The 14,733-nt window shown below is 39.7% G+C and overlaps 1 protein-coding gene across 1 annotated transcript; it reads left to right on the top strand.

Annotated features, from left to right (window-relative positions):
• Window positions 1-6,928: 6,928 nt before the first annotated feature.
• On the top strand, window positions 6,929-10,612 carry LOC108264670 (gastricsin). The gene is made up of 9 exons (XM_017466420.3): window positions 6,929-7,036; window positions 7,167-7,308; window positions 7,383-7,500; window positions 7,642-7,760; window positions 8,190-8,389; window positions 8,614-8,730; window positions 8,922-9,075; window positions 10,002-10,097; window positions 10,206-10,612. The coding sequence occupies exons 1-9, from the start codon at window positions 6,981-6,983 to the stop codon at window positions 10,359-10,361; spliced, it is 1,158 nt and encodes a 385-aa protein (XP_017321909.1). The 5' UTR covers window positions 6,929-6,980; the 3' UTR covers window positions 10,362-10,612.
• Window positions 10,613-14,733: the final 4,121 nt, after the last annotated feature.

Below are 14,733 nucleotides of genomic sequence, written 5' to 3'. Positions count from 1 at the left end.
AGGTTGAATCTCAGAAAAGTATGCTTTCCCCAGTGCAGTGGACAACTTTTCTAGGGGTTATAAGGATTCTACTACGATGAGGGCGTTTCTATCCACAACATGTGTAGGGTCAATTCTATCAACACTGTGCAAGATAAAGCTGGATCTTGGGAGACTATTGGCACTTATGGGCCTATTGCACAGGAGACCGTTCAGTGGTGGATGAGAAATAGGGGGTTTCGTCCAAAGACGAAACCTCGGAGAATATTCAGTGTCACGGGGCAATGTCTACGTGCTCTGAGAATTTGAGTGTCCCCGGTGTCTAGCCTTGGGTCACACTCTAGGGGTGTCTCCTTAGCGCAAGATGGTAATAACAGACACCTCCCTCATGGGCTCGAGCGCGGTCTTAGACAGCTGTCCAGCTCACGGTCTCTGGTGCAGCCCTCATCTGGAGCAGGGTGGCTCCATCCACAAGTGGTGGAGTCCATATGGCGAGGTTTGGCCAAGCGGGATTGCATGTGTTCGCCTCCAAGGAGACAACACACGGCCCGCTGTGGTTCGCCCTTACTCCTCCCGCACAATTAGGGCTGGACGCCATGGTCCACATGTGGCCGAGGTCACATTTGTACACTGTTCCCCCATCGCTCTGCTCCCACAAGTTCTAGCGAGAGTTCGCCAAGACAGTGTGCTGCTAGTAGCACCTTATTGGCCAGCTCGAATATGGTTCTGAGAGATAATATCTCTGCGAGATGGCACTCCCTGGGAGATTCCCATCTGCAGGGATCCACTGTAGACCCAGTGAACTGCGCAATAGTTACAGTCCTGGAGTTCTTACAAGAACATTTCTCAGCAGGGTGGGCTCCTTCTACAATCAGGGTTTACGTGGCCGCCATTTCAGCCAGCCACACCCCTGTTGATGGAGCCTCTGTTGGGCAACATCCTCTAACTTCAAGGTTTATGCGTGAAGTCAGGCGGCTGAGGCCCATCTGCAGGCCGCGCATACCTTCCTGGGACCGTCTGTGGTCCTGGAAGGCCTGTCAGGTGCCCCATTTGAGCCCTTAGAGTGGATCTACTGTCTCAAGCCGGAGGGCTGATTTATCACCATCGGCCAGAACTATGGAACCTGTGGGTCTGGCCCGTGAGGGGCACCAGCTAATAGATTCTGGTCTCACAACTGAGATTGTAGAGACCATGTTACATGCTAGAGCACCATCCACAAGGAAATTGTATGCACTCAAGTGGCAGCTTTTTATCTCGTGGTTTGAGGAACGTCAGCTAGACCCAGTGAACTGCGCAATAGCTACAGTCCTGGAGTTCTTACAAGAACGTTTCTCAGTGGGGTGGGCTCCTTCTACAATCAGGGATTACGTGGCCGCCATTTTGGCCAGTCATGCCCCTGTTGATGGAGCCTCTGTGGGGCAGCATCCTCTAACTTCAAGGTTCATGCATGGTGTCAGGCGGCTAAGGCCCATCTGCAGGCTGCGCATACCTTCCTGGGATCTTTCTGTGGTCCTGGAAGGTCTGTCAGGGACCCCATTTGAGCCCTTAGGGTCAGCCTCTGAGAAGCTTCTGACTCTAAAGGTAGCTCTTCTGCTGGCCCTGACATCTCTCAAGCGAGTAGGAGGCCTACAGGTTTTCTCTGTTGCCCCTTCCTACCTTGACTTTGCCCCTGGTTTAGCCAAGGCCTTCCTGCACCATATGCCGGATTATATTCTGGATTATATTCAGGATGTGTGTGCTGCTGCAGAGTGGTCTATGTGCTTAATTGCCATGTCACCAGATCATGGAAGACCTATAAATATGCATGATTTTACATAAGCTTCAGATACCGGCCACGTGCGAGAGGTGCTTCCCATAGTGTTATTCTAAACGCAACGTCTCGTTCCCTTATCAGGGAATAGGGTTACATGCGTAACCCAGACGTTCATTAACGTCCATTCAGCAGAAGAAAAAAAAGCAATGTTGTAGTATTGTTGAAATACTCGTTTGGCTAATTGACTTGAATCTGGATGTGCATTGAGTAAAATGATGAACAACAAACCAAAAATACATCTCAAAAGATCTTTGGAGTGAATGGAAACAGAACTAGGTCAGACTAACCCATAAAATGTTGGTGTATTTTTGGTTAGTCCTGGTTTGCCTTGATTTTACCCCCTAAATACACATTCTTTTTGTGGTCCAGTTTAACATTGACAGCTTGTACTGTACTGTATATGACCGCAACAGATGTTTTACATTCTAGAATCTAGACGTGGCATTAATGTCAGCAAAGACGTCATAGAAATGAAAGGGTTAAGGTGTTAGTTATTGCTACAAATATTTGCATGTGTCACTGTTTCTGTCAGTAACATTGCTGCTTTACAGCTTCAGCATCCCCGGTTCCATCTTATTCACGGGTTACTGTTTCTATGGAGTTTCACATTTTCTCCCTACAGTACTCTATGTCCATGTGGTGCAATCACCACTCTATTGGACATATGCGCTTCTTCAGCAGCGAGACCGCTGCACCAATGCGCTGACCCAGAATGTTCCTTAATCTCTGCCATCCTGAAAGTGTCTCAAAAAGTATTAGGAAGGGCTTGAAGTCCAGCAAGCCTGTCCTAAATTCTGATAGGCTGATGTACCATTTTTTTCTCTTGCTTTGAGAGAGCCTTTGACTGTTTTCTCTCGGCTAAGTGTTGCTAAGTAACCTTTTATCAAAACTTCTTTCCCTCTTCTTAGCCATTTCTTCAGTTTCTTTTACAGCTGTCCCAAGGTAATTTCCAGTGGATGTATGTAGTCAATTACCTTCTAATTCCTACAGGCCCCCCTAGCAGAGTAACAACATATATAGTGCATCACATTAACTATGGATTAACTGTGAAAACCTGAATCATCTTAAGTGTACAAACACTTCCTCTAATTTTGAACAGTATATCTTTTATTTTTTGAACATAACAAGCTATTTTTGGGAAATGTTTTGCTTGACGTTTGTGCTTGTATATTGTATTATTGTATTTTTATACTGTATAATATTATTGTATTTCTTTACAATAAATGCCACTTGGTTTTACATTTTTTCTAATGCATTGAAATATATTTTTACATACATTTGTAATTGTGGTTTCCAAATACTTTTTGGGACCACTGTATAATGGTTAGATTCTTGGTAATACTTTTTATCTCATTAAGATGTATTTATTGCTTTGTAGCGCTTTCTTTTTAAGGAGTGATATCTTGTTTGTTTGTCAGTATTATCATGGGTAAAGCCTGGCATTTGCTGGGTGTTTTTACAGGCCTACAGCCATCAGAGGTAAAAAAAGCACTGGCACAGGAAAAGGAGTGTATAAAGATATGTGCCTCGTGTATAAAAGGGTCACACTGTGAAAATGATCTGTGTGTACATTCAGCTAGATGGATCACATGAATCTCCATGGAGATCGCCTAGTTGTCCTTTTGGCTTGCCTTATCCTGTCAGAAGCAGCTATCAGATAAGTTCTATGTCTTTAACATTTGGTTCCCTGATAAATGTTAAGTCCATCAGAGGGTGTGAGAGAGAGTGAGGGAGAAGAGCATCTATCTGCCCTGCACTGATCCATTTCTAAACTATGCTGATGTAAGTCAAATCCCTACCTTAGTTCTTAAACCACCCAAAGTATTCATGTGATCAGTTTAAGACCCGTGTTTCAGTCATCCATCAATGGCGTGATCAGCATCAGCAAACCACCCCACTCCTTCTAACTGCTCTTTGACACAGCCTCTTCCAATCTGTGAATCAACATTAAGTTTGTCTCTACCACACTGATGCATTACTGTATTAGAAACACTGACACCAGAGGGTTTTATAGGCATACTGTGAGTACAAAATAGATATATATATCTATCTGTTGTGGACAGTAAGCACATCAGCAGTCTCCCCACTCTGACCTTCATCAACATGGAGTGACTTTCCCTTTGGGTCCCTCTGACTACATCCAAGTAAGTTCCTCTCTCAAACTGTTGATACACCAACAGGTTCCGAGAAATATTGAGATAAACAGTGAGGAACTCAAAAGATGGATTATCTTGTGCATACTGTATGTTCAAAGAACAACCAGAGTTGCTACTGCACCGTGAACATCTGCCCCACCAACCTGCCCTATCTGATCAACCACCCTCTCTGGATCTTTGGTGAAGGCTTCCTCTGGGTCTACTACTCTGTGTTTGATCACGATAACAACCAGGTGGGCTTTACCCAGGGTGTATAAACACCACCAGTGATACCAAATTCCCAAAAACTCACACCAAAGGCATCTCTAATGGAAGATCACCTTAGCATCAGTCACCTTAGCATCATCAACACCTGTATTAATTACATGGACATTGAAAGATCACTATGGTAGACTATGATTAGCCAAAAGTTTTCTATTTGTGTGCCGTTGATTTTTTTTTACCCCATTTCTAAATTTTCTGTTATAAGCAAACACGATACTGTACTTTGTTTTTCAATTGTTTTACTGAAAATGCATATTTAAAAATGTCGCCCCACTTTAGGTGTTATAACACAATCTTTCAAATAAAGCAAACGACAAAGCAAATCTTACAGTCACTAGTTTTGATTGTATGTAAAAGCATTTATAATACAAACGGTTAATCAAACACACAGTAGATTTTGCTATTCATCTTTTCACTTGCATATTGACTCCACTGGCCTGGATATAGTTGAACCACATCTTTTTTATTTATTGTTTCATCTCGGCCAAATCTAGCCGACCTAAAAATCACAGGTTTTGCTTCCTGGTCTAAAATCATCTTGAAAATGACCTTTAAAGTCAAAAACCTGAATGGCAAACATCCAAGAGAAATACAGAGTTGCTACCATTTCCTCTGTCTACTCTGACTACACCAAGTATTTCCATGTTAGCATCTTATTTAATGCTGGAGAGTTATAGTCTTACAGCAAATACAGGAAACATAAATTCGAGCTACTAACAGTCCCCATGCCATGTTAGCGATTTGACTGCTCTAAAAAAAAATCCACCAGGAATAAAAAGAATTACTGTGCATGAAGGGTTTACTGTCAGTTTGATGCAGGCTTGGGTGATCCAGGATATGCACGTTTACTTTTCTCAGCCTATTAACATTCCTGATATTTGGCAGTGAAATCCCAACGAAGACGAACACGGACTACGGAGTCACACGGTCCTTGTCCCTCATCATCATTTGTATAATAACCAATAATATTACTTAACGATGAGCATCAGTGCATAGTAACCCTGTGAGAGGCAGTTGAAATTTGTGAACATAAAGCATACAGTCTAGCAGCTCCAAAACAACATTAAAAGACCTGACACTTGTCTAAACAATTTGAGCACTGGGAAAAGAAGACTTTTTTCCACATGTACAATATTTCTGTTGTATGGACATCCATATCTCCCAATCTTTACAACATATCTTACAATATATTTGGTTCTGTACATCATGAACACACTGTCTGCACTTACACTTTGTCTTTTGTCAAAATTAATTACATTTCATTCTGACGATTTGCTATAAAACAAGATCTTGGCAGCTGCAAAGTGGTTTTAAACAAACAGAATCGAGCAAAACTTTCCTGTCCGCTGTTTCTCCCCTACACATGGGGCAGCATGATTTCTGCCACAATGGGCCCCTATAAGTGCTTTTTGCTATTGGTTCCTATTCTTAACCAGTAAGTGCAATAATAAATCTATGGTGCTAAATGGGGCAGTGAGCATGCATGGACATGCGAAAGGGGTGATTATTATTTTGATGAAATTTAAAATGTATGGAATTGTGAAGGAGGCGTTTATGACGATTAGCATTTTGTTGAATGACTGATTTTATACAGGGGACACCTACTGTACCACTATGGATGATCCACCATTGGTTATCAAACTTTTTAAAAATTATTCTACAACTGTGCAGTTATAGTAACATTAATACCTGCTAAATCTAGAAATTTAAATAAGCAACAGTAACCTTGGGCTTTCTATTTCGTGTTGTTTCTGATAACAGACAGAATTTTCCCTTACGATGAAGATAAGAGAATAATATTCTTTTTACTTTTGGCAAGACATTTAAGAAATGATGTAGTGATGTAGTGACCTTGATAAAGCTCTATGTATTCATAGAAGAGATCAACATATAATGATTTTCCACAGAGATATGAAAGATAAAATAAATTTTTAAAATAGCCTCATATTGGAAAGCACTGGGTCCATGTCATAAAAATTTAATTAAAAAAACACATTCAGTTCAATTTTTCTTCATATTTTGAAAATTAATGAGATATTTTAAAGTTGATTCTTTCCCTTTCCTTTGTCTAGCTGTTGGCATGGCACTTTCTTGTGCCACTCTTTACTCGTATACACTGTTATGAACTAACCTGCCTCACACATGTTCCACAATATTAACTGTAACTATAAATGATTAAATAGTTTCACGTACCATTCGTATAAGTGAAATGAAACAATTCAGAACATGCTGTTATACATACATAGCATGATAAACTTCAGGGTGGTAACAGGAACTCTGCTTTGTGTCAGGATACAACATTTGATTGATTAATTTCCTATAACAGCACACCCTGAAATGGTTTATTCCTTACTGAATAAATGGTAAAATTACGATTATTTTTGCCAGTGGACCAGAACTTAGTAACCATAATATACAGTACTTCAATACATAATGTTCAGATTTTTGGGTATATTTTCAAAGGAACTACATTAGAAAAAAAAACAACGTAAGGATACATATAGCTAATTAGGATGTATTTAGATTCATTTTTTTTAGTGCTTTCCATCTTAGATTTGGCTCCATCCCTTTACTGGTAAAAATCTTGTTTGTGTGTCTTATCAGTAAAGCCTGGCATTAGGTGAGTGTTTCCATCAGACAGAAAAGTGCTGGCGCATGTAAAGAAAAGTTTATATGCATAATGATATGCGACTGGTGTGTGTATAAAAAGCTTGCGTTGTGCGAATGGTCGGTGTGTTCATTCGGGCAAAGAGAGAACTAGAATCACTATGAAGGGCCTAATCATCCTTATGGCTTGCCTCATACTCTCGGAGGCAGCTATCAGGTAAGTTCTATGTCTTTACCATTTAGTTGTTGTCTCTCATCTCTCTTTTTAATTTTTATGCACTAGTCTCCAGTTGTGAATAGTGCTGGATTTATGTTGCGTTTATCCAAGGCTTTGTGTGTCTGTGCAGGGTTCCCCTGATAAAGGGTAAGTCCATCAAAGAGCGTCTGAGGGAGAAGGGCATCCATCTGCCCTACACTGATCCAGCCCTTAAGTATCAGCCCCCGGAGGTCCTGGCCACTTCCACTATTGCTTCCATGACCTATGCTGATGTAAGTCCAATCCCAATCTTACTTCTTAAACCAGCAGATGCATTAATCTAATAAGTTTAACACCTGTGTTTCAGTCATACTACTTTGGCGTGATCAGTGTAGGCACACCACCCCAGTCCTTCCAAGTGCTCTTCGACACAGGCTCTTCCAATCTGTGGGTCAACTCTAATTACTGCAGCACCCAGGCATGCAGTAAGTTCATACTGTATCTATACACACCACTACAGTACTGCATTAGAAACACTGACACCAGGGAGTTTTATAGACATACTGTGTGTGCAATTAGGCAAAAATATATATTTATAACATAGCTTTGTGCATTTCTCTCCTCAGCGGCACAAACACAGTTCAACCCTCAGCAGTCCTCCACCTACCAGAGCACCAACCAAACCTTCTACCTGTCCTACGGAGCTGGAGCTCTCAATGGCGTCTTTGGTTATGATACTGTCACTGTGAGTGTTCAAGCTCATATTTTATCACATATACACCTAAACGATATACTATGACTATGACTATTCTATGTTCCATGCTGCATATGGTATACATCTATAAGAGACGAAAGTCCCTATTTTCACCATTATCAAAAAAAAAGGGCACAATATTGCTGTGATGGTATAAAGGGTCTGGGTTAAAATGAATACAATATCAAGAGGTGTGTTTAGGTGATATCCAATCAAATTATTTTCCCTCGTTCACTTTAAGAATTCGGCAGAGTGACCTTATTGCAATGACGTGTTTTATCATTGATATTTAAGTGGTCGAATTTAGCTGACTGATATAAATTCCAACAAATATGATTTCTGTGTTCACGTGCACTTTTGTTGGTGTAAATCATGTGTGAGCTCCTAGAACACAGCATTTGTCTTTTTTACTTTTGTTAGCTGGCTGGAATCCAAGTCCCTAATCAGGAGATCGGTCTGAGCACTAACGAGCCAAGCCAGCCCTTCCTACAGGCTCCATTTGATGGAATTCTTGGTCTGGCCTACCAATCTATTGCTGTTGGAAATGCCATGCCCCTCATGGACAACATGATGCAGCAGGGTCTCCTCGAACAAAACCTGTTTGGGATCTATCTGAGCCCGTAAGCAAGAGCTATTATTCAAAAATTACAGAAACAGCATCGCAACATTAATGATATAACTAAAATGTGAATTTGACCATGCATTCATATATATATATATATATATATATATATATATATATATATATATATATATATATATATATATATAGACATAAATTTTATTAATTGTTGTTGCATTGGTATGGATTAATAGCTAAACCTGTATGGCTCTGATTGTTCAGGGTTGGAGGGTCTGGCAGTGAGGCGGCTTTTGGTGCTGTGGACACCAACATGTATCAGGGTCAGATCTCCTGGACACCAGTAACTGCTGAGACCTACTGGCAGATTGGCATTCAGGAGTAAGTGCCATTCATCATAATTAGCTTCTTATGAATTACTAACAACATAATTAGTGACCATTCTGAAAACTACAAGTTTTCAGAATGGTCTGAGTTCTGAAATCTCAGTATTCATCACTAAATCAATCTCTACTGTCAAGTTTAAAATTATTTGGAATGTTTTTCTAATCATAAACATTAATATGGCTCAGGTTCCAGGTTTCAGGACAGCAGACTGGCTGGTGCTCTCAGTATGGTGGTTGCCAGGCCATTGTGGACACCGGTACCCCCAGCCTTACTGCCCCTAGCAACGTCATGTCCTCTCTGATGCAATACATTGGGGCTCAGCAGGACAGTTACGGCGAGGTACTCACATAAACAAATTTAAATAAAATTGAGGGGGGAATCTGTAACATTAGTAAAATTATTTGCAATGTAAAATGTAAATGTAAAAAAATGTCAAAGCTAAAATGAGGTAAAACGTTATAAGGTAATTATGTAAATATTCACTATGTTGTTGTAAAATTGGACAAAGTTCTTATCAATGAAAATATCCCAAACTTTGAACATCCAACATAAGCACCATTACATCAATTATTAAAAATGGAGAGAATATGTAACAACCACAGTTCTCTCTAGATGAGGCCAGCTTCCAACAGTCAGTGAATGAGTAAGAAGAACATCAGTCAGAAATGAGACCAAAGGTAGCTCTTAACTTAATAATACCACCATCGCTGTTGGGTTTCCACCAAACCAAGCACTTAAATTTTGGTCTCATTAGACCAGACAATCTACAAGTTTTCTGAGTCTTCAACATTATTAAATATGGCTCACCACTCTGTAATAAAGAACACCTTTGCAGAATGTATGGGCTATAGTTGTACAATGAACAGTTGGGCTATAGGTGTACTATAAGCACCTTCTCCCAACTGAGTTGCAGATCACTCCAGCTCCTCCAGAGTTACCCATGGCCTCTTGTTTGCTTCTCTGCCTCATCTCCTCTTTGTCCAGTCACTAAATTTTGGTGGACAGCCTCCACTAAGCCATGATTTTGCCATATTCTTTCCATTTTCAAATAATGAAATTATTGGTGCTCTGTGAGATGTTCAAAAAATTGCTCCATGACTGATATTTCTCCAGAGGTTATTAGTCCTGTGAGAGCATCAGAGCATCTTTTCAGTTGTACTAATCTGTCAGTGTTACTGATGCCTTATTACAGACAGCTGACCTGAATATCTTTAGAGAATGTATGAACAAATCTGCCTGAACATCTTCCACATATCTTTTTACAGTATTTTGTGAACTGTAACAATATCAGCAGTCTCCCCACTCTGACCTTCACCATCAGTGGAGTGGCTTTCCCTCTGGGTCCCTCTGCCTACATCCAGGTAAGTTCCTCTCTCCAAATATTGATACACCAACAGGATCTGACAAATACTGAGATAAACAGTGAGAAACTCCAAAGCCTGATTATATTGTGTGTACCTTCACAACAGAACCAGAGTGGCTACTGCACTGTTGACATCACTCCCACCAACCTGCCCTCTCAGAACAACCAGCCTCTCTGGATCTTCGGTGACGTCTTCCTCAGGGCCTACTACTCTGTGTTTGACCGTGCAAACAACCAGGTGGGCTTTGCCCAGGTTGCCTGAACACCACTAACAACACTCCAAAGAAATCTCTAACAGAAGCTATGGTCTCCACAGCTTCATTAATACCTGTATCAATTACATGGAAATTGTAAGATCTCTGTAGTAGACTGCTATTTAGTGGAATCTCTTTTGTCTTTCCATTTCAAGATTGGCAGTTAAAAGAAAATTGAATAAAGTGTTTTGGTGTCAAATTGTTTTCAACCTAAAATATCTTTCAATTAAAAAATAAAATCATGCACAAATCATCTCTATTATTGTTTCTATGTAAAGGTGCAGAACATGAAGGGTTAATCAAATGCCTACTAGACTGTATACAAGCATGTAATCAGGTTATTCATCTCTTCACTTGCACATCCTGGAACCAGTTAAACCGCTGAGCCTGACCTCAAACCCACAGAAGTCCAAATCTGCTTGGCAGGTCGATGCATACAAATGATCCAAAATCATCCTGACAATGAACTTTAGCATCCAAAACATGACTGGCAAATAATCAAGAGAAATACAGAGTTGCTATCACTTCCTATATTTACTCAGTCAAAGAATTCAACCATAGTATTTGTAATGATCACATCAACTGAATCACAAAAGCCTCCACCAAAGTCTCTGAAGCCTAAAGTAATATATAAAAAAAATAAAAACCTTTAGGTATCTAGGTTTTTTTTGTTTTTTTTGAAGGACATAATCTAAGACTAAAGAACACCAAATATATTCATACTTCAAGAAGCATGTTAACATGTTATATCATACCTCTACATGTTATTAAATGCTGCAGTGTTCTGAAAATCTTTCAGCAAATCCACAATATATACCTATATAAAAATATACAGTGCTGCAAACAGTACCCATTTCATGTACCTATTTCATGAAATGTTTACTGTCACTTGTCAGGTATACAGATGCAGGACAACAAAAGTCCACATTCATTAACATAGGAGCATACTCAATGTGATGCTGTAGGATACATTACTGTGTTCATTCATTCATCTTCTGGAAAGACTTTATCCTGGTACTAATTGTTTATATTTTGTTCACAATTCCTTCAAAGCGGGTTGCAGCGGCATTACAAACAGTCCTACGTAATATTAAAAGAGAACACACATCTCTAAGAAATACACCTTGGTAAAATAAAATAAAAAATCAGGCCTAGCTCTCAAGAAGCTATTTACAGAATCAATGAATCAATCAATGGATCAATAAGGTCCATCCAGGGTAGTTTAGTTTACTGGTCATATGGTAGCACACAGCTAGCTATTATTCATAGTTCAATTTTCCTGACTGATCCATACATAAGAAAAATAACTTCCCAATTTTCTGTGCTAAATGGCTAAAATCTAATGTGTGTGCTAACATGTGTGTGTGTGTGTGTGTGTGTGTGTGTGTGTGTCATATGACAACAACATGATATTTAGTAGATTCTCACTTCTCAACCCCCCCTAAAATCAGTCCCTGCAGTGACCCACCGCCGAAACCTCCTATCACACCATCCTTATTACAGTCGGCAGGACCTTTTCAGCACTCAGCAATGCAACATCAGTTGCCCGCCATCAGCTGTTGCCATGGCAGTGGGTGCTAGATAAGGGGTGATGTCACACCATTAGCAGAAAATCCCACAGAGGGTTTGGTCTTGTTAAGTAGGGTGAGGTCACCTTTAACAGCTGTCACCATGACAACTGCATCCTACCAGTACAAGCTCATTCGCTGACTCATCCTACTTTCATCTAGGGTTTCAAGACAGTAATTTCATAGAACACATGTGCTATGTGTATTCTCTCCTCTATAAGTCATCATAAACATAACCCACTGTGCTGTTACACATTCATCATCCAAAACATTTAACCAATTAATCTACAGTTTACCATATTAAACAGCATGTAATAATTGTAAGCTTAATAACACGTGGCGAGTTATTTAGTACAGTAAGTAATGCCGACTCTGCAGAGGAAAAGTAATGGAGTGAGATTTCAAGAGCGCTTGATGCTCCTCTTTCATATACATAAACTGCACTACAGAGATGAATTCCAAAGTGGTTGCCAATTTACATGTCGTTGCTACGGTAATTTTCAAACCACACAATAATTTAACAGCATACAATGAGTGCATGGGCTTTCCCTCTCCTCCTCCCAGCATTCCTTTATTCCAGTCTTTTCTCTCTCTAAAACAAAGACCAGCATTTTTTTTTAAGCGACAATAATGAAGAAGCTCATTAAAAATTGCCAGTATGTGTCCACACATACACACACACACACACATACACACACACACACACATACACACACACTGACACACACTAATGCACACAGCCTGCAGCACTGCATGCCATGTGCCTGTATAAATTATGTAATGGTAGAAGATGAGACTAGATAGTTAGATCATGGAAGTGACAGAAAGATTAAAGAAAAGTGCACTATAAAGGAAAGAGGGGATTAATCCACAATATAACACATGAATATAGAGCACTATAATGCAACGGTTAGAAAATGACACCTAAATATATAGCCTGCATAAATTCCACAAATATATATATAACAAAAAAAAACAGTGCTTTATAATCAGATATTTATTTGATTATCCAATGCACAGACATTCGCTTCTAAATAAGTTCAGATTTCCGTGTGAAACACAGTTCCCATCTGCCATAACATGAACGCATTGGTACCGCAATATTTTCACATCTCAATCTTGCCAATAAATGATTATGTAGCTGTATTTTGTATTACTTTCTAATTTAGTTTTTACTATTACACCAGCGTATTCACAGAATCAGAGCATCAGCGCATAAGTAGAAAATCGATGGATAAAGAAAATGGCAGCTATGCCAGACTGAAAGCGTAAAGCTGAAAGTTAAGCTTAGCCATTTTTAGCCCTTGCATTAATCATATACATAATACAACATTCCAGTGAAGCTATGAGCGGTAACACAGGTCTGCTTCCAGGCAAAAATAAAAAAGGCGGAAAAAAGCAATAACCCCAATACGTTTATTAAAGTTTTATTGGATTGCAATGATGAAAACTCACAGAGGGTCTGCAGCACACATCAATTTGTTTATAGATTTTTGGTGAAACTAGAGGAGTTTGTGACTGCAACAAACAGTTCAATAAACAAGTCATGTGATGTGTCACATGTCACTGGTCAGACGCCATGCTCATTCTCAGCCACAAAGATCCCACAATACCTGATCTACCCCAGGAATGCTTTGTATTTTGTGTGTGTGTTATTTTAATCTTGTAATCAAGCAGATTGAACATTTCACTGAGAGCATTGGTCATCAAGCATTGAGCTGTCATTGTGTCTCGATTCATTCATACAGCACAGAGTCATTACCTAAATGGTATCAGCAATGTTAATGGATGAAAATGACACACAGCATTACTTTCCTCCTTTAGCTGGTAATATAACCTGTTCTGATTTGATTGCTAACTGACTTGTCACATGGTTAAATGCATACACACACATTTTGAGTGTGTTGCAGCAAAGGACATGTGCTGCAATAAGCTGGAAATGTCGATACCACATGACTCACGTTTATAAAGCATTATAGATCAAGCCTGTTTTCACATAGCAGCTCAGTTATGAGATGTTCTCTGCATCTTAATCTCCTCTTTCTCTTTCACACATCCACCCCCATATTCAGAATGACCTGATATGCCATGCCATTCAGTAAACTCATATTTTGTGATGTTGTATCATTCACAAATAATCAACACATATCAAGTAAGTCACATCAAAGATACATTCAGGTAAAAGATGAGATCATTTTCATTATGCTGAGAACGTGAGTAATATTGCCCCCTCACAGTCCCAGAGTCCCCGGTTCAATCCTGAGCTTGGGTTCCTGACTGTATGGAGTTTCACATGTGTCCCTGTGCTGGATAACTGACTTGAATCTGGATGTGCATTGAGTATAATGATGAACAACAAACCCAAAATACATCTCAATAGATGTTTGGAGAGGATGGAAACAGAACTAGGTCAGTCTAACCCATAAAATGTTGGTCTATTTTTGGTTAGTCCTGGTTTGCCTTGATTTTACCCCTAAATACACATTCTTTTTGTGGTCCAGTTTAACAATGACAGCTTGTACTGTACTGCACATGACCGCAACAGTTGTCTTTTCTACATGATTTACATTCTGGAATCTAGACGTGGCATTAATGTCAGCAAAGACGTCAGCAAAGAGAGAAGGAAAGAGAAAGAGACACCAAGTCGAATCTTTTGGCTCAGTTATATTTACACATCTAAAAGGGTGTTAATTAGATTACTTTAGCTGAAGTTGTACAAAATCTGAAAAAGACCCTTACGTAGAAATGAAAGGGTTAACATGTTAGTTATTGCCACAGATATTTGCATGTGTCACTGTTTCAGTCAGTAACG

The sequence above is a fragment of the Ictalurus punctatus genome, chromosome 4, assembly GCF_001660625.3.
Source record: "Ictalurus punctatus breed USDA103 chromosome 4, Coco_2.0, whole genome shotgun sequence".
NCBI classification, from domain to species: domain Eukaryota; kingdom Metazoa; phylum Chordata; class Actinopteri; order Siluriformes; family Ictaluridae; genus Ictalurus; species Ictalurus punctatus.
Note: the sequence above shows the minus strand (reverse complement) of the source record. Positions and strands in the feature narration are given on the sequence as shown.